This window comes from Eretmochelys imbricata, chromosome 28, assembly GCF_965152235.1.
Source record: "Eretmochelys imbricata isolate rEreImb1 chromosome 28, rEreImb1.hap1, whole genome shotgun sequence".
Lineage (NCBI taxonomy): Eukaryota > Metazoa > Chordata > Testudines > Cheloniidae > Eretmochelys > Eretmochelys imbricata.
Window position 1 is genome coordinate 7,461,745 of NC_135599.1, and position 19,483 is coordinate 7,481,227.

General features: G+C 52.8%; 2 protein-coding genes across 5 annotated transcripts in view; both read right to left on the reverse strand.

The window, feature by feature from the left end:
* Positions 1-1,984, reverse strand: part of LOC144258265 (uncharacterized) — a 75,693-nt gene extending 73,709 nt beyond the window's left edge. Inside the window, exon 1 of the mRNA XM_077806707.1 lies at positions 1,859-1,984. The gene's annotated coding sequence lies outside the window, so the exon portion shown is untranslated. The remainder of the gene's footprint in view (positions 1-1,858) is intronic.
* Positions 1,985-10,456: 8,472 nt separating this feature from the next.
* On the reverse strand, positions 10,457-19,021 carry LOC144258321 (uncharacterized). Of its 4 annotated transcripts, none has more exons than XR_013344659.1 (2): positions 11,320-12,531; positions 10,457-10,695 (listed from the first exon to the last, which is right to left on the reverse strand). XR_013344659.1 is itself a non-coding variant. In XM_077806805.1 (2 exons), the coding sequence occupies exons 1-2, from the start codon at positions 16,581-16,583 to the stop codon at positions 10,589-10,591; spliced, it is 849 nt and encodes a 282-aa protein (XP_077662931.1). In that variant the 5' UTR covers positions 16,584-16,665; the 3' UTR covers positions 10,457-10,588. The 4 variants fall into 4 exon arrangements, 1 of the variants encoding a protein (XP_077662931.1); XM_077806805.1 differs by lacking the exon at positions 11,320-12,531 and adding an exon at positions 15,842-16,665; XR_013344660.1 differs by lacking the exon at positions 11,320-12,531 and adding an exon at positions 18,855-19,021 and having other exon boundaries at positions 10,603-10,695.
* Positions 19,022-19,483: the final 462 nt, after the last annotated feature.

The window sequence follows — 19,483 nt, forward strand, 5'->3', positions numbered from 1 at the left end:
AAAAGAAAGCAACACAGTGCAAACTAACACACCCTAGGACAAAAGTACACAATGGAAAAGAGCTGAATTCAAACCAACACAACACAGGCACCACACAAGCTGAGGCAAAACAATGCACCATAAAACTCTGCAACACAACATGGTGCATCACAGGTCCAAATGGCACCATGCAGGACAGCCCAGCGTAGAACAGGACACAGGACATAAGAGAATTATTACAATGTAGGCCTGGAAGGGATCTTGAGGGGTCGCCTACTCAAGCCTCCTGTGGTGAGGCAGGACCAAATATCCCTAGACGTTCCCAGACAGGTCTACCTCTAACCTGGTCTTAAAAACCTCCCATGAAGGAAATGTCACAGCCTCCCTTGGAAGCCAATGAGATGCAAACACAGACCAAAACAAGGCTGTACAAACACACGCTGGGCTTGGGGTTAAGGGGAGAGGCAAGAATTCAAACAATCTGGGTTCAGATCCCAGTTTCGCCCCAAATTCTCCATGCAAACTTGAGCAACTTACTTCAGCTCTCTGAGCTTCAGTTTCCCCATCTGTAAAATGGGGAGCAGCCGCCCACCATTTCCCGATTTAGCCTTTGGGGTTTTTGTGGCAAGGACCCTCGGTCGCTGTGGGCACGTCTACCCTGCAGGGGGGCACCGGCGGCCGGCCCGTGCCCGCGGACAGGGGCTCACAGGGCTCCGGCTGCGGGGCTGTTGAATGGGGGTGTCGATGGTCCGGCTTGGGCTGCAGCCCAAGGCCCGGCCCCCTCCCACCTCGCAGGGTCCTCCAGCCTGAGCCCAGACCCCTACCCTGCCACGAACCAGCCCCTTCGCCCGAGCCCTGGGCGCCCGAGCCGGCGGCATGGGCCAGCGGCGGGCGTCGAATGGCAGGTGGGGGTACCCGGGGGGTCTGCGCAGCCCCTGTCCCAAGGGGGCCCCGACCTCGGTCAGGGTCTGTGCAGAGCCCGGCGTGACAGGGGCCCGACCTCAGCCGGGGGCTCCCGGACCCCGGATTTTGTGGGGGGCCCTGCAGCACCTGGGGGGTCACCCGGGCTCCCCCTCGCTGCTGTGGGGACAGAAAGGGGGCAGGGCGGGAGCGGGGGGGTCCCAGGGGAGGGGGCAGCGGTAAATCCGAGGGGATCTCGGCCCCCCCCGCCTCTCCCCGCTCCCCGGGGGGCCCCGGCTCCTCCTCCCCCCGGCCACGTCCGGGCTGCGCCGAGATTTCCCCCGGTCTCCCCCCGCCCCCCTTCTCCTGCCCCCCCCGGTCTCCCCCCGCCCCCCTTCTCCTGCCCCCCCCCGGTCTCCCCCCGCCCCCCTTCTCCTGCCCCCCCCGGTCTCCCCCTTCCCCCCCCTTCTCCTGCCCCCCCCCGGTCTCCCCCTTCCCCCCCCTTCTCCTGCCCCCCCCCCGGTCTCCCCCTTCCCCCCCCTTCTCCTGCCCCCCCCCCGGTCTCCCCCTTCCCCCCCCTTCTCCTGCCCCCCCCCCGGTCTCCCCCTTCCCCCCCCTTCTCCTGCCCTCCCCGGTCTCCCCCTTCCCCCCCCTTCTCCTGCCCTCCCCGGTCTCCTCCTTCCCCCCCCTTCTCCTGCCCCCCCCGGTCTCCCCCTTCCCCCCCCTTCTCCTGCCCTCCCCGGTCTCCCCCTTCCCCCCCCTTCTCCTGCCCTCCCCGGTCTCCTCCTTCCCCCCCCGTCTCCCCCCGCCCCCCATCTCCTGCCCCCCCCGGTTTCCCCCCGCCCCCGTTCTCCTGCCCCCCCGGTCTCCCCCCGCCCGGCCCCCCCGGGGGCAGATCCCGGCGCTGCGAGAGGCCGGGCCCCCCCCGGACCCGGGGCAGAGTCACCGCCCGGCCCCCCCCCGGGGCTCGCTCCGGTACCTGGAGGCTGCAGCGCCGCAGCGGGGCGGGCGGAGCCCGGGGCGGCCCCAGGGCGGCTCCGGCGGGAGCGGGGCCCGGGCCGGGCACGGGGGGGTTAACGAAGGTCTCGCACCGCCCCCCCCCCCGCGCGATCTGCGCATGCCCAGAGCTCCAACGGCCCCAACCGCTCCCCGGCCCCGCGCGAGCCCAGCCCGGCTCCGCCTCCCCCCTCTGACGTCACTTCCGCTCCCGGGGGAGTCAGGCACTACATCCCCCAGCCTGCCCCGGGCGCCGCTTCCGCCTCCTCCGGCCCAGGGCAGGGCGGGCCCCGGGGTCAGCCTGACCCGCCCCCGCCGGCGCCTTCCCGCGCCTCAGGCGGACTCTGGTGCCCGCGCGTCCCGCCCGCTGGGGCTCGAACCAACCGCCCCCCCGGCCCCGCCCCCGCATCCAACCGCCCCCTTGGCCCCGCCCCCGCGTCCAACCATCCTCCCGGCCCCGCCCCCGGGTCCAACCGCCCCCCGGGCCCCGCCCCCGCGTCCAACCGTCCTCCTAGCCCCGCCCCCGCGTCCAACCATCCTCCCGGCCCCGCCCCCGGGTCCAACCGCCCCCCCGGCCCCGCCCCCGCGTCCAACCATCCTCCCGGCCCCGCCCCCGGGTCCAACCGCCCCCCCGGCCCCGCCCCCGGGTCCAACCGTCCTCGCGGCCCCGCCCCCGCGTCCAACCGCCCCCCGGGCCCCGCCCCCGCTTCCAACCGCCCCCCCGGCCCCGCCCCCGTGTCCAACCGCCCCCTTGGCCCCGCCTCCGGGTCCAACCGTCCTCCTAGCCCCGCCCCCACGTCTAACTGCCCCCCCGGCCCCGCCCCCGCGTCCAACCGGCCCCCCGGCCCCGCACCCGGGTCCAACCGTCCTCCTAGCCCCGCCCCCACTCTGCGCCCCCACCCCCCCAGGGTCCGACCGGACCCCACTCCCGCAATTAAGACTGCAAAATTTTCGGTGTCTCACCTGCAAAGAGGGAGGAGGCCTTGTGGCACCTCAGAGACTAACAGATTTATTGGCGCCTAAAAGCTTTCCGGAGCTAAAACCCACTTCCTCAGATGCTTTGGGCTGGGGGGCGGGGCGCAGCCGGACGAGCCCCGCCCCCCAGGAGGACACCATTCCCCTGAGCCTGGGAGTGTGATGGCAGGGCCCAGGACAGATGCTGTGTTGACTTTGTCCCTTGTGAAACAAGCAGCGAACTTCCAGCAGACGGGGGCTGCCGAGAGGCGACTGTGGGGATGGGGCGGACGACGCTGCTCTTTGCTAGACACAGTGCAAGTGGGCCTTAAGAAGGAGACGCTTCGTTCATCTTCGCTACCTGCTCCTTGGCCCTCTCGCTCCAGTATTTGCTCTAGGCTTCCTGGAACATGTTTTTGCAGCAGATTTTGGCCTTCAGTGTGGAGCGTATGAGGCAAGAGCCCCCCCATCTTCCGGTGGAGAGAGTAGGTCTCTTCTGGCGGAGGGACAAGCCGATGCGTCAGTCAAATGGCTCCTCAGACGCAAAAGCCTCTCCCAGGATGAGAACAGCTTCTAAGTGGGCATTTTCCATCTCCTTGACTTCATAACCAGTAAGCAATTTCATTTCTATCGACTGTAGCTCACGAAAGCTCATGCTCAAATAAATTGGTTAGTCTCTAAGGTGCCATAAGTCCTCCTTTTCTTTTTGCGGATACAGACTAACACGGCTCCTACTCTGAAAAGTATCTTACATGTATGTGTTCCTTTGAGTCACAAAACAAAACGTATTCATTTTCTTGACGTAGGAAACAAAATATTTTATCATTAGTATTGATGCATGAAAAGAAATAATGGTTACACTTTCTTTATGCTTGAAATTAAAAGATTATATCTCTTGGCTTGACACATAAAAAAAGTTTTTTTATCTAAAAAAGAAAAGGAGTACTTGTGGCACCTTAGAGACTAACCAATTTATTTGAGCATGAGCTTTCGTGAGCTACAGCTCACTTCATCAGCTGTAGCTCACGAAAGCTCATGCTCAAATAAATTGGTCCTTTTCTTTTTGCGAATACAGACTAACACGGCTGTTACTCTGAAACCTTTTTTTATCTAGTGTCTTTATGCGAAAATGTATATATATTCCCCTTTGTTGTGAGTTGTGACCCACAAAATTAAACATTATTTTGTTTTGACACAGGAAATAAATTACTTCATTTATTTTCTTGATTTAGGAAACCATTAATCATTGTCACTGGAAGGAGACCCCGAGCCAGTAGTTGGCAGGCTATAGGATGGGGCAGATACTTGCTGCTGATCATGTCTCTTTTGTTTCTCTATTTTTCTCTTTTGTCTTTACCACTCCTCCAATGTTTATATACAGTGTCACAGTTTACTTCTCCACACTTGAAGTGTGACGTTTGATCCTTATTAGCATATCCAGGTGATTTTCTTTCAATCTGTTTTGTGATTTAATTTTGATACTATTCATAAGGCTAAAGCCACGCTCACAATCAGCACTGGAAGCCTGAAAGGTTGCACATGTATCCACATATATTGTGAAACCACACTGTATCGTTCTGCATGTTGTTGACTGAAAGTCACCATTTCCTGGAAATTTGTCATCTTTGCTTCATGTTTCTCTGCAATTATGTATTTGTAATCATTATATTGGTTCACAATGAACTCCTTCTCCTCCATGGTGTTTTGGAGAGATTGACTAAGGTCCAAATTTTTTCTGTATTTGTCAACTAGCTTACTAATGTTTTCTGTGTGAAATTCATAACTGATTTGTTGTGATGAAAGTGAGGCAAAGTCAAAAGCTGACCATTCATTTAGTTCCTTTTCTGGAAACCTTTTATGCAGATGATCACACAGTAGAGATATGAATCTTGGAATAGATGCACCGCTGAATTGTACATCTCTTGTGCTTCATGCAATTAGATTTTTCACACTGTTGCTCTAAAAGATTGTTTTTCCGAGATACTGCCCTCCACAACTGATTAATAATTTCTTTCAGTATCTTTCCAGGTCTGGAAGTAAGAGTTGACTGGCTTTTAATTTACAAAGTCCTTTTCATTCCTGCTTTTAAAGATAGATACTAAGTTTGTTCTTCACAAATCTTCTGGGACCTCATCCCTCCTCCACGAGTATTTAGAGAAAATTGCTAATGGTTCTGAGATTGCTTCAGCTAGTTTCTTAAGTATCCTAGATGAATTTTATCAGGCTCTACTAACTTAAATACACTCAACTTATCTAAATATTCTTTAAGCTGTTCTTTCCCTGTTTGGGCTTGTCTTCCTTCTCCTTCATTATTAATATTAACTGTGTTAAGTATCTGGTCAACATTTACCTTTTTATTAAAGAATGAAGCAAAAAACCGGAGCTTTTCTTGAACTCTACAGAGTTAGATATAACCCACCAGCGCAAGTCTGGGAGGATCTGTTCCAGAGGCTGTGTAGACATACCCATAACGTGCTACTTCCTAGGCTTTGCTTTCTGCATAGTGATCCCCCCACAGCTCCATTACTCTGAGATAGGCCCTGCTGGAGGCAGAACCCCTTTGTGTCATGATGGCACTTCAGTAAGTCCAAATAATTTCAGGCTCCTTGTAGACACCATCTCTTCTGGGGTGCCGCAGCCAGGAGGTATTTGCAGCAATACAAGACAGCCTTTTCAGAACAAGACTGCATTGCTTAGGCAACTGGAAAACAGGATTTCCAGATCCCTTGTAAATCTGGAAAAACAAAACTGAACTCTACATTCATTTTGGCAGAGTCATCTCCCAGCTTTTCCAAAGCGTCAATTTCATCTCTCTCACTCTGTGTGTGTGTGTGTGTGTGTGTGTGTGTCTATGTTTTTCCTAGTCTCTTTCTGCTGTGGATAGCAGCAAACCTAAAACCCAGTCGGTTTGTACCCTGTGTCCCAAAGTGCCGTGCAATTATATTCTGCTTCCCTTGGATCCCAGTCATTACATGTTAATGTGCAGCCTTTGAGATTTCCATTGTGCTTCATGCATATGTGGAGAGTTCTGGATAATGTATCCATCAAAATGGAGACAGGCCTATGTTACTTCAAGAGCAATTACATCCCTATCCCAGAAGAGGACTTAATGCCTTCACAGTCAGTGGTTAATGAAGCAAATTAAGAGGGAAGCTGACCACATGCATATTTTTCATTAAAATACCTACTAAATAAGTTCCCCATTCTTCAGAGGGAGACAAGGTCAAAGCAAAGGGCGAAGATACTGAATCGTCAAATCAAAGAAACTAATCCGTAAAAGGTTTCAGAGTAGCAGCCGTGTTAGTCTGTATCTGCAAAAAGAACAGGAGGACTTGTCCCTGGACCAGCCCCACTGGGGCTGCAGGAACAGCCTGGAGCTCAGCCCGGGCTCCCAGCTCACACTGGAGGCAGCAGCACCACAGAACCATAGAATATCAGGGTTGGAAGGGACCTCAGGAGGTCATCTAGTCCAACCCCCTGCTCAAAGCAGGACCGATCCCCAATTAAATCATCCCAGCCAGGGTTTTGTCAAGCCTGACCTTAAAAACTTCTAGGGAAGGAGATTCCACCACCTCCCTAGGTAACGCATTCCAGTGTTTCACCACCCTCCGAGTGAAAAAGTTTTTCCTGATATCCAACCTAAATCTCCCCCACTGCAACTTCAGACCATTACTCCTTGTTCTGTCATCAGCTACCACTGAGAACAGTCTAGAGCCATCCTCTTTGGAACCCCCTTTCAGGTAGTTGAAAGCAGCTATCAAATCCCCCCTCATTCTTCTCTTCCGTAGACTAAACGTCCCCAGTTTCCTCAGCCTCTCCTCATAACTCATGTGTTCCAGTCCCCTCATCATTTTTGTTGCCCTCTACTTATACATCCCAAAATGCCATTGGCCTTCTTGGCAACAAGGGCACACTGTTGACTCATATCCAGCTTCTCGTTCACTGTAACCCCTAGGTCCTTTTCTGCCGCACTGCTGCCGAGCCATTCGGTCCCTAGTCTGTAGCGGTGCATGGGATTCTTCCGTCCTAAGTGCAGGACTCTGCTCTTGTCCTTGTTGAACCTCATCACATTTCTTTTGGCCCAATCCTCCAATTTGTCTAGGTCCCTCTGTATCCTATCCCTACCCTCCAGCGTATCTATCTCTCCTCCCAGTTTAGTGTCATCTGAAAACTTGCTGAGGGTGCAATCTACACCATCCTCCAGATCATTTATGAAGATATTGAACAAAACCGGCCCCAGGACCGACCCTTGGGGCACTCCACTTGATACCGGCTGCCAACTAGACATGGAGCCATTGATCGCTGCCCGTTGAGCCCGACAATCTAGCCAGCTTTGTCTCATACCGTACAGAGCCCCACTTCTGGGATCTGCCCCACAGCTCTTTTCCTGCCTTCCTTCCTACCAGCTCCCAGGGCCCCTTCCTGGCTCCTTCAAGCCCAACCTGGGCTGCAGCTGCCACACTCACCAGGCCAGGGACTTTCTGAGGTGGGAACTAGCCCCATCTCTGCTCCTCCTCCTGCCTCTGTGTTTTCCAGAGCTGCCGCAGGGACTGACCCACAACCAGGCTCTCACTCCTGTTAGCACTTGCAGGGGCCGATCCAGCTACGGGAGAGTGAGCGCCCCTGGGAGCCGGGAAGTGACCAAGTCTCCATGCCAGAGGGCGGGGGGAGGGGGAAGAAAGGGAAAGAGGAGAGAGAGACCAAAAGGGGATAAGGAGAAATAAGTGGGGAAAGCAGTACCCAGCTCTTTTCTGCTGCATCACCCCTGAGTAGATTGTTCCTGAGCTTGTTCCTGAGCTCTGGCATTCCAGCCCCGGTTGCTTATTGAAAGAAATGACTCAATATCCCAGTTACATGCTTTATTAACATGAACAAATAAATCCAAGAGCTCCCATCACTAAGGCTAAATGACTATTCACCTCTCAGCTAAGGATTAAAAAATGCAGTGATAAAGTTCAGGTCAGATCAGTAAATCAATGAGTTAACAAGGATATTACGTTGGAATCAAATTATCAATTTAATCAAACCATCAGATTAATACAGCAGAAAATCAATGCTTATAAATCCTAAAAGAGCAACCCAAGAAGGCCGGTGCATACTTAGTGATGCCAAAACCCCAATCAGAGATTTTTACCCAGGCAATGCAACCCAGATTTAGCCAGCTGAATATTTCAATACCAAAACCAAATTATTGCTTATATTTAGCCTACAACCTCAAAGCTAATTACAGTTTTCTACTTAGATTTCACTATTGTGTAGCTAATACTTCAACTCACCCTCTCGCCTCAGAGAGCGCTGAAGGGAAACTGCTATTGTGTGTTCACACTGTCAGCTACCTGCGCAATAGCGTGTTCACACTTGTGGCACTTGCAGAGGTGTTCAGAGCGGTGCACTCTGGGCAGCTATTGCACTGAGCATCGCTTCCTTTTCTGCCGCTAAGAGTTGTGGGAAGGCAGAGGGGGTTGCGGGGCATCCTGGGTCCTGTCCCAATGCCCCATGATGCATTGCTTCGCATCACAGTAATCCCTGTGCTTCCATCTGCATTTGGTACCATCTTTCAACGGTTTGTGTACTGCACACCCTGCCTCTTTCAGGCTGCAGAAATGGATCCCGCACTGTTGACCAAGATGAGGCTCACTCTCACTAACACGTCACGAGTGGCAGTGGTGTTATTCCTTAAACTACAAAGGCAAGAGGAGTTCGACATTGATCTCTCCACTCAAATAGCTACACATGAGATTGCTTGCGGCATTCACAGAGGTGCTGACCACAGTGGAACGCTGCTTTTGGGCTCGGTAAACAAGCACTTAGTGGTGGGATCACATCGTCATGCACACGTGGGATGATGAGCAGTGGCTGCAGAGCTTTTGGATGAGGAAAGCCACCTTCATGGGACTGTGTGATGAGCTCACCCCAGCTCTGGAGCACAAGGACAAGAGAATGAGAGCTGCCTTGTCATTGGAGAAGAACATGGCAATTGCACTGTGGAAGCTGGCTACTCCAGACTGCGAGCAGTTGCTAACCAGTTTGGAGCGGGAAAGTCGACCATTGGACATGTGTTGATGGAAGTGTGCAGGGCCATTAATTGCATCATGCTCCAAAAGGCACTGACCCTGGGCAACGTGCGTGACATTGTAGATGGCTTTGCACAAATGGGCTTCCCTAACTGCAGAGGGGTGACATATTCCAATTCTGGCACCAGACCACGTAGCCACCGAGTACATTGTTAGGCAGGGGTATTTCTCTATGGTTCTCCAGGTGCTTGTGGATCACCATGGACCTTTCACAGAACTGAAGCCATTCTGTACAGTTTCAGGGTTTTTTTCTACTTAAGTAAATCCTTCTTAAGTAAGGCTGGTCCAGAAGGGTGCATGCATCTTTTGGAACACTGGCCTGTTCAGGAAGCTGCAAGAAGGGACTTTCTTCCGGTATCAGAAGATCACTGTAGGGGAATTTGAAATGGCCATTGTGATCCTGGGAAACCCCACCTACCACTTAATGCTGTGTCTTATGAAGCCATACACGGGGCACCTTGACAAATGCGGGGAGGGATAGCTCAGTGGTTTGAGCATTGGCCTGCTAAACCCAGGGTTGTGAGTTCAATCCTTGAGGGGACCATTTAGGGATTTGGGGCAAAAATTGGGGCTTGGTCCTGCTTTGAGCAGAGGGTTGGACTAGATGACCTCCTGAGGTCCCTTCCAACCCTGATATTCTATGAACAGCAAGGAATTGTTCAACAGGCTGAGCAAGTGCAGAATGATTGTTGAGTGTGCTTTCAGCTGTTTAAAGGCCCTCTAGCACTGCCTATACGGGAGGTGGGACCTGGCCGATGACAATATTCCTCTGCTTATAGCCACATGCTTTACGCACCATAATATTTGTGAAGGGAAGGGTGAAAGCTTCACTCAGGGCTGGACCGCTGAGGCTCAGTGCCTGGAGGCTGAATTTGAACAGCCAGAGACCAGGGCTATTAGAGGGGCACAGTGTGGGCCCAAAAGGATCAGGGATGGCTTGAGGCAGCAAATTGAAGCTACTAACATTTGTTGCTATGCACAGGAGTGCAGTGCTTGTCATGCTAGGACGTGTCTGTGACTGGTGCAGACGATGCACCATGAAGGTTTAAGAAAATTCCCTGTTGCTTTGCAGGGCTCTGTTTGCTTTTAATTAATGGAATAAAGGTTGCTTTCAAAGCAAAACTATTCTTTTATTAAAAAACCACCGGAGGAGAGACACAAATAAACAAACAACAACAAAAATAAGGACTGTGGGGAGTGGGGGAAGGGAGGGTCCCATGAGGAAGTGGGGTCCTGGGACCGTTAAAGATTTGTGTATATCCAGGTATCATATGCAACCGTATCCCTTGGAGTACAGTGCAGTGGGCACTGTACTTCAGCAGGAATAAACTGCAGAAGGACGGGTGTTGAGTGCACTGGGTACCGGGCGCCCGCAGGGCTGGACTGTGATGGGGAAGGAGTGGAATGCAGCGGGTACAGACTGGAGCCAGGATTTTGATAAGAGTGTGTTGGCATTGTCGGGCGGGGGGAGGGGGCGCATGGGAAAGTGGCTGCAGGGGAGGGCGGGCGGGCGCAGAGCTGCTCAGTTTTCAGTGCTAGTAGCACTTGGAGAATGTCCGCTTGGTACTCCATAAAGATTAAGCGCTGCTCCATGGCTTCATTCTGGCGCACCCCATTCTCCTTTCGGTCCCTTTTCTCGCTGTTCGGCCACTCCTTCAACTCTTGTTTTTCGGCTGCGGAGTGCATCATGACCTCATGCAGAAAGTTCTCTTTAGTTCTTCAGGGCTGCTTTCTAAATCTGTGTAGCCGTTCAGCTGGTGATAAGGAGGAGGCTGGGCTCCCAAGGTCTTATCTGTGAAGCCAAAATGCAACATTTTACAGAAGCAGTATTGTCTGCAACACAGAGATCACGGATTCAGTGATTTAAAACACAGCCATGATTCACATACCTATCACTAACTGGCTGACCCCAAGCAAGCACACACGAGCCACAAGACCCCCAAAATGGTAACAGCAGGGGCAGTGGAAATCACTGTTCCAGGACCGTACTGTACACTGGGCATGTAGCTCTTGGGGAGAGACAGCAATGAGCGGGGGGTCTCATAATCATTCCTGTGCCCATATTTTCCACAGGCTGTGTTCATTACAGAAGATATCTCATTGAAGAGGGCAAGCAGGAAATCAAGGGAGGGTCTTCTCCAGGACTGCGGCTTCTGCCCTGGCCTGTATGTGGCTTGCCTGTGTGCAGCAGTGGTCTCCCAGCAATGGTCTCCCCGTGACAGCAGAGTGGCGCAGGAAAATTACCCTTAATGGGGCAAGAAACAAAGCAGAAGTGAGGGAGTCAATCAACACCCTGTTCTGCTGCTCAGACTGGGCATGTGGTGGTACACACATCATACAGACACAGGCCTGCTATCTGCAACCCTCCTGCCCCCAACAACTCGCTTCAGCAATTCCCAAAATCAAAGCCATTTACCAGGGGCCTCCTCTCCTGTTTGCGCTTTGCCAAGCTCCGACAGCTGTGACTGGCTTGTCTCCTCTGGGGCAGAGAACTCCTTGGTGCATGCATCTCTGGCCTCTGAGTCCTCCTCTGCCTCTGGATCCTGCTCGGCCTCCATAGCCTCATCCAAGATTTCCTCCTTTTGGCTCAGTCCACTCTCAACTGGCACACAAGCCACAGAAGTATTCACAGTAGCCTTCACAGTGGAGATGAGGTCACAACTGAGTATCGCATCCAACTCTTTGTAATACCAGCAGCTCATGGGTGCATCACTGGAGTGGTGGTTTGCCTCCTGCTCCTTGTGGTAGGCATTTCACAGCTCCTTCACTTTGGCCTGCAGTGTGTCCCAGTCATGGCCCCTTTCTCTGATGCATTGTGAAATCTGTCCATAGGTATCATAATTCCTATGGCTGGAGCGCAGCTGGGACTGGACAGCCTCCTCTCCCCAAATGCCGATGAGGTTCAGCAGCTCGTCACTGCTCCAAGCCGGGGACAGCCTGGTGCGTGGAGCAGGCCTGGTGACCTGGAAAGATGCACTGAGGCCACTGCATGCATCACCAAGCAAACGGAAGGGGACTTTCAAATTTCCCAAGGAATTTCAGGGGTGGGGTTCACAGTTGGTCACTGAGGGCGGTGCAGTAGAGTTCAAACCAATGACCAGAGAGGCGAGAACAGGGATTGTGGGACCTCTCCCAGAGGCCAATAGCAGCACTGTAGCCCCGGTGCAGAAAGCTCTACGCCTCTCGTCGGGGTGGCTTTTTTACAGTGCTGCAACTGCGCAGTTTCTGTGCACTAAGTGGCTTGGCGGTGTGTACACCTCAGAAGTTACAACACAGAAAGCTGCTTTCCTGTGCAGAAACTTGCCAGTGTATACAAGGCCATAGATGGCTTACATAAGAACGCAAGACTGGTCACACTAGGTCAGACCAATGGTCCATCTAGACCAGTGTGCTGTCTGAGAACGACTAGTGCCAGGTGTGTCAGAGGGAATGAACAGAACAGGCTTGTTGACCTACAAGGTGAAGGTCTGTCACCCTTACCTTTAACATTATTGTGGTCAATTCCTACTTATCCTATCTTACCAGCCCTTCCCCCGAGGTTTCTGGGCAAATCAGGTGTGAACCACTGCTTTGATACAGACCTGTCTCAATCCAGCTGAATTGAGGCAGACTTTGGGCCAATGTCAGTTTGTAAAACCTGCTTCACCCAGCAGGTTTCTCAAAGTATCTGTTGCTGTGAATCGCATGTACTGTGGAAGTGAACCCCAAAGATATCAACAATGAAAGAAACACAAGGCTAGTTCTGAGGAGGTTTCCAAAGCCAGGCCTGAGGGTTAAATAGCTGTACTCAAAAGGAACAGAGCCTCAACACCTATAAAAAGAATTGGTTGGTTCCACATCTTCGCTCAAGTAATTTTCCTCTTAACAGAATATTTATTTTAAAATTTATCAAAATTTTAATCAGGAAAAGTCAACATGGATTCACCAATGGCAAGTCATGCCTGACCAACCTATTGCCTTCTATGAGGCGATAACTGGCTCTGTAGATATGGGGAAAGAAGTGGATATGATATATCTTGACTTTACAAAGGTTTTGGTACTGTCTCTCACAGTATTCTTGCCAGCAAGTTAAAAAAGTTTGGATTGGATGAATGGACTATAAAGTGGATAGTAAGCTGGCTATATTGTCGGGCTCAATGGGTAAGGATGAATGGCTCAAGTCTAGCTGGCAGACAGGAGTGCCCCAGGAGTCGGTCCTGAGGCTCGTTTTGTTCAACATCTTTATTAATGATCTGGATGATGGGATAGATTAGACCCTCAGCAAGTTCACAGATGACACTAAGCTGAGGGAAGAGGGAGATATGCTAGAGGGTAAGGACAGGGTCCAGACCTAGACAAATTGGAAGATTGAGCCAAAAGAAATCTGATTAAATTCTATGAGGACAAGTGTGGGGAGGGGGAGGTATAGCACAGTGGTTTGAGCATTGGCCTGCTAAACCCAGGATTGAGAATTCAATCCTTGAGGGGGCCGTTTAGCAATCTTGGGCAAAAATTGGGGATTGGTCCTGCTTTGAGGAGGGGGTTGGACTAGATAACCTCCTGAGGTCCCTTCCAACCCTGCTATTCTATGATTGTATCTGCAGAGTCCTGCACTTCGGACGGAAGAATCCCATGAACAGCTACAGGCTGGGAACCGACTGGCTAAGTAGCAGTTCTGCAGAACATGACCTTAGGGAATATAGTGGATCAGAAGCTGGATATGAGTCAGCAGTGTGCCCTTGTTTCTAAGAAGACTAATGGCATATTGGGCTGCATTAGTAGGAGCACTGCCAGCAGACCGAGGGAATTGATTGTTCCCATCTATTCGGCACTGGTGAAGCCACATCAAGAGTACTGCGTCCAGTTTTGCGTCCCCCACTACAGAAAGGATGTGGACAAATTGGAGAGAGTCCAGCAGAGGGCAACTAAAATGATCAGGGGGCTCGGGCACCTAACTTATGAGGAGTGGCTGAGGGAACTGGGCTTATTTAGTCTGCAGAAGAATGAGGGGGGATTTCATAGCAACTACTTGAAGGGGTGTTCCAGAGAGGATGGTGCTTGGATGTTCTTGTTCTGTCATATGCTACCACTGAGGACCAATGGTCTCAAGTTGCAGAGGGGGAGGTCTGGGTTGGATATTAGCAAACACTATTTCACTAGGAGGGTGGTGAAGCACTGGAATGGGTTCCCTAGGGAGGTGGTGGAATCTCCATTCTGAGAGGTTTTTAAGGCCCAGCTTGACAAAGCCCTGGCTGGGATGATTTAGTTGGTGTTGGGCCTGCTTTAAGCAGGGGGTTGGACTAGATGACCTCTTGAGGTCTCTTCCAACCCTAATCTTCTAGGATTCTAAGAGTCTCTCTAAGCTTCATGAAAGTTTGGATCCAAATGGCAAAAAACAGTTGTGCCCAATGTAATCATGGCATCCTTTAGGAGTGTGATCAGTGCCACTTAACTAGGTAGCAGTGTTCTAAAAATAGTTTTCCTGGGCCACAGGTCACCATAGCGTCCATCTCTGGGGTGAAAATCAATCACTAGTACGTGCAATTTCTACCTGAGTTCTTGTCATATCTTTGACCTTCCTTGGAGTAATTTTACACTTCTCTGGCGCAGAATTCTTCACCTAGCACACAACATATCAGTAGTGATAGTGAGGTATAACTCCCCCAAATATGCCCTTTTATTTCTTTAAACTGGGGGCACAGATTTAAATTAGGGACTAAATTCAGGTGCTGCTTAGAATCCCTGTAAGACACCAAATGTCAGGTATCTATTAAAAATAGGTGTCTTTCTGCAGCTCTATCACATTCAACATGGATTTCATTTTCTACACGTTTGCAGGATCTCCCAGGGGTGAGCTGAACAGAAATGTCACTTCCATTTTTCCCATCCCTACCTAGATAGGGATTCTATTTCCCAAATAATAGGCAACATGCACCTGATTAGGAAGGAGATATCTTCAGGAGCGACCTCTTTCAGAGCCTGGACAGAACTGCTTTGGGAGCCAAATGTATGGGTATTTTGCTTAGTTACAAGTCATTTACTAGGGAATCCTCTTCCCAGCCCTTTAGACAAAATATTGACCTAACCAATTCAACAGCAGGAGGACTGGGATGGTGATGGGGAATAAGGGAATCCCTCCACCTTAACCTATGTTCTTCTGTTGTTACAGAGCATGAAATGACATTTTTCCTTATCCCTGCCCTTTGTTATAGTTCAATATATTTTAAGTAAGGAAAATGGTAGTAAAGATATCTGCTCTCCAGCACAACCTGAATTAACATCAGAGCAACTGGGAATGAAACCATTTGTTCCCCAAGGCGGAACTTGATGTTTAACAATTGATTTGAAATGGGGGAACAGTATAACCGTGATGCTCAGCGTTTGTTTAGACTAGGAAAAGTGATGGAGTTTAGGTCAGGTCAAGGGGAAAGTTAATGCCAAACACTGCACCTGGGCTGCCTCTGCTCTACCACTATAATTGTCTTTTCAAACCAAGATCACTCACTTGAGCAGCCAATGCCATGTACAGCCCTAGTGGATGTAAGGCACAGGTACTTTGTTGCCTCAGTGTAGCTTGTTGGGATCAAACCTCTCTCTCCCACCTGGAGATGATGAACATTCCTGGCAGGAGGGACACACATTCCTATGATTCAAAAGGAAAGGAGTTGACAGAAAAGATCACAGGACTGACCCCAAAGAAGGGTGAGCTGCAAAGGCAGAAGCAGGCAACTGATCTGGTGGAGCTGAGAAACCACAGTGAAGATGGTGCAAAAAATCACTATGTGGGAACTAGCAAATGTGATTTAAAAAAAATAAAAATAAAAATAAAAAAATCTATGGCCAGCCCTAGTCAAGGCATTTATTACAGTTCTCTCTCATGTGGATTTTCTGATGTTTAATAAGGGTTGAGCTCTGATTGAAGTTTTTCCCGCACTCAGAGCATCCATAAGGTTTCTCACCCGTGTGGATTCTCTGATGTGTGGTAAGGGCTGAGCTATCACTGAAGCGTTTCCCGCACTCAGAGCAAGTGTAGGGTTTCTCTCCTGTGTGGATTCTGCGATGTATGATAAGGTGTGAGTGCTGACTAAAGCTTTTCCCACACTCAGAGCATGTGTAGGGCGTCTCTCCGGTATGGATTTGCTGATGTCTGATGAGGGTTGAGCTAAGATTGAAGCGTTTCCCACACTCAGAGCACGCATAGGGTTTCTCACCCGTGTGGATTCTCTGATGTGTGGTAAGGGCTGAGCTATCATTGAAGCTTTTCCCACACTCAGAGCATGTGTAGGGTGTCTCTCCTGTGTGGATTCGCTGATGTCGGATAAGGTTTGAGCTCTGATTGAAGCTTTTCCCGCACTCAGAGCAGGTGTAGGGCATCTCTCCTGTGTGGATTCTCTGATGTGTGATCAGGGATGAGCTCTGATTGAAGCTTTTCCCGCACTCCGAGCATGTGTAGAGCGTCTCCCCTGTGTGGATTTGCCGATGTCTGATGAGGTTTGAGCTCCGATTGAAGCGTTTCCCACACTCAGAGCATCCATAAGGTTTCTCCCCTGTGTGGATTCTGCGATGTCTGATTACATGTGAGCTCCAATTGAAGCATTTCCCACACTCAGAGCATCCATAAGGTTTCTCACCCGTGTGGATTCTCCAATGAGTGATAAGGGAAGAGCTTCTATTGAAGCTTTTCCCGCACTCAGAGCACATGAATGGTCTCTCTCCACTGTGGAGTTTCTGATGTTTGAGAAGGTCAGAGGTCCCACTGAAGCTTTTCCCACACTCATGGCATGTGTAGCGTGTCTCTTCCACCAGCGTGGCAGAGACCTTCAGTACCCAAAAGAGCATTAGAACTGGGATCTCTTTCTAGCTCTGTCACGGACAGCCTGCGTGACCTTGGGCACGTCAATGTTTCTCCTCCCAACTTTCGTCTATTTACCCAGCTGCCCACTCACTGGGGTCTCCTCTCTCTCTCCAGAGCTGCTCACCCCTAAAGTCTGTGTGGGTGTCCCCAGGGCCAAGGTACGTGAGCTCTGGAAGAGTCTTACAAGGGCGGCTGTGGAGTCTCTTTCCTGGAAGTTTTTAAGAACAGGTAGGACAAAACTCTGCAACAGAAAATCTACATATACTTGGTCCTGCCTTGGCAGAGAGTGCTGCACTTGATGACATCTTGAGGTCCTGTCCAGCCCTACATTTCTATGATGCTATACAATATATACATAGAAAAACACAACCTACAGAATAAAACCCACCACAACATAGTGTCAGGCAATTCAGAAGGAAAAGAAATAAAAAAGCAATGCTACCCTTCCCAGCATGAAATGACAATACAAAAGAAAAGAAAGCAACACAGTGCAAACTAACACACCCTAGGACAAAAGTACACAATGGAAAAGAGCTGAATTCAAACCAACACAACACAGGCACCACACAAGCTGAGGCAAAACAATGCACCATAAAACTCTGCAACACAACATGGTGCATCACAGGTCCAAATGGCATCATGCAGGACAGCCCAGCGTAGAACAGGACACAGGACATAAGAGAATTATTACAATGTAGGCCTGGAAGGGATCTTGAGGGGTCGCCTACTCAAGCCTCCTGTGGTGAGGCAGGACCAAATATCCCTAGACGTTCCCAGACAGGTCTACCTCTAACCTGGTCTTAAAAACCTCCCATGAAGGAAATGTCACAGCCTCCCTTGGAAGCCAATGAGATGCAAACACAGACCAAAACAAGGCTGTACAAACACACGCTGGGCTTGGGGTTAAGGGGAGAGGCAAGAATTCAAACAATCTGGGTTCAGATCCCAGTTTCGCCCCAAATTCTCCATGCAAACTTGAGCAACTTACTTCAGCTCTCTGAGCTTCAGTTTCCCCATCTGTAAAATGGGGAGCAGCCGCCCACCATTTCCCGATTTAGCCTTTGGGGTTTTTGTGGCAAGGACCCTCGGTCGCTGTGGGCACGTCTACCCTGCAGGTGGGCACCGGCGGCCGGCCCGTGCCCGCGGACAGGGGCTCACAGGGCTCCGGCTGCGGGGCTGTTGAATGGGGGTGTCGATGGTCCGGCTTGGGCTGCAGCCCAAGGCCCGGCCCCCTCCCACCTCGCAGGGTCCTCCAGCCCGAGCCCAGACCCCTGCCCTGCCACGAACCAGCCCCTTCGCTCGCCATATGGGCCAGCGGCGGGCGTCGAATGGCAGGTGGGGGTACCCGGGGGTCTGCGCAGCCCCTGTCCCAAGGGGGCCCCGACCTCGGTCAGGGTCTGTGCAGAGCCCGGCCCGACAGGGGCCCGACCTCAGCCGGGGGCTCCCAGACCCCGGATTTTGTGGGGGGCCCTGCAGCACCTGGGGGGTCACCCGGGCTCCCCCTCGCTGCTGTGGGGACAGAAAGGGGGCAGGGCGGGAGCGGGGGGGTCCCAGGGGAGGGGGCAGCGGTAAATCCGAGGGGATCTCGGCCCCCCCGCCTCTCCCCGCTCCCCGGGGGGCCCCGGCTCCTCCTCCCCCCGGCCACGTCCGGGCTGCGCCGAGATTTCCCCCGGTCTCCCCCCGCCCCCCTTCTCCTGCCCCCCCCGGTCTCCCCCCCGCCCCCCTTCTCCTGCCCCCCCCGGTCTCCCCCTTCCCCCCCCTTCTCCTGCCCTCCCCGGTCTCCCCCTTCCCCCCCCTTCTCCTGCCCTCCCCGGTCTCCTCCTTCCCCCCCTTCTCCTGCCCTCCCCGGTCTCCTCCTTCCCCCCCCGTCTCCCCCCGCCCCCCATCTCCTGCCCCCCCCGGTCTCCCCCCCGCCCCCCATCTCCTGCCCCCCCGTCTCCCCCCGCCCCCCATCTCCTGCCCCCCCCGGTTTCCCCCCGCCCCCGTTCTCCTGCCCCCCCGGTCTCCCCCCGCCCGGCCCCCCCCGGGGGCAGATCCCGGCGCTGCGAGAGGCCGGGTCCCCCCCCGGACCCGGGGCAGAGTCACCGCCCGGCCCCCCCCGGGGCTCGCTCCGGTACCTGGAGGCTGCAGCGCCGCAGCGGGGCGGGCGGAGCCCGGGGCGGCCCCAGGGCGGCTCCGGCGGGAGCGGGGCCCGGGCCGGGCACGGGGGGGTTAACGAAGGTCTCGCACCGCCCCCCCCCCGCCGCGATCTGCGCATGCCCAGAGCTCCAACGGCCCCAACCGCTCCCCGGCCCCGCGCGAGCCCAGCCCGGCTCCGCCTCCCCCCTCCAACGTCACTTCCGCTCCCGGGGGAGTCAGGCACTACATCCCCCAGCCTGCCCCGGGCGCCGCTTCCGCCTCAGTCACCAGTTTTAATGCCCGTCTCCTCCCAGAGCCTGTGTTACCGGCCCCCCACCCCTGATTTTGGGGTCTTTCTCTTCAATAGGGTCCTATTACCCCCCCCCCCCGATTTTGGGGCCTTTCTCTTCAATAGGGTCCTATTACCCCCCACCCCTGATTTTGGGGCCTTTCTCTTCAATAGGGTCCTATTACCCCCCCACTCCCCACCCCTGATTTTGGGGCCTTTCTCTTCAATAGGGTCCTATTACCCCCCCACCCCTGATTTTGGGGCCTTTCTCTTCTATAGGGTCCTATTACCCCCCCACCCCTGATTTTGGGGCCTTTCTCTTCTATAGGGTCCTATTAC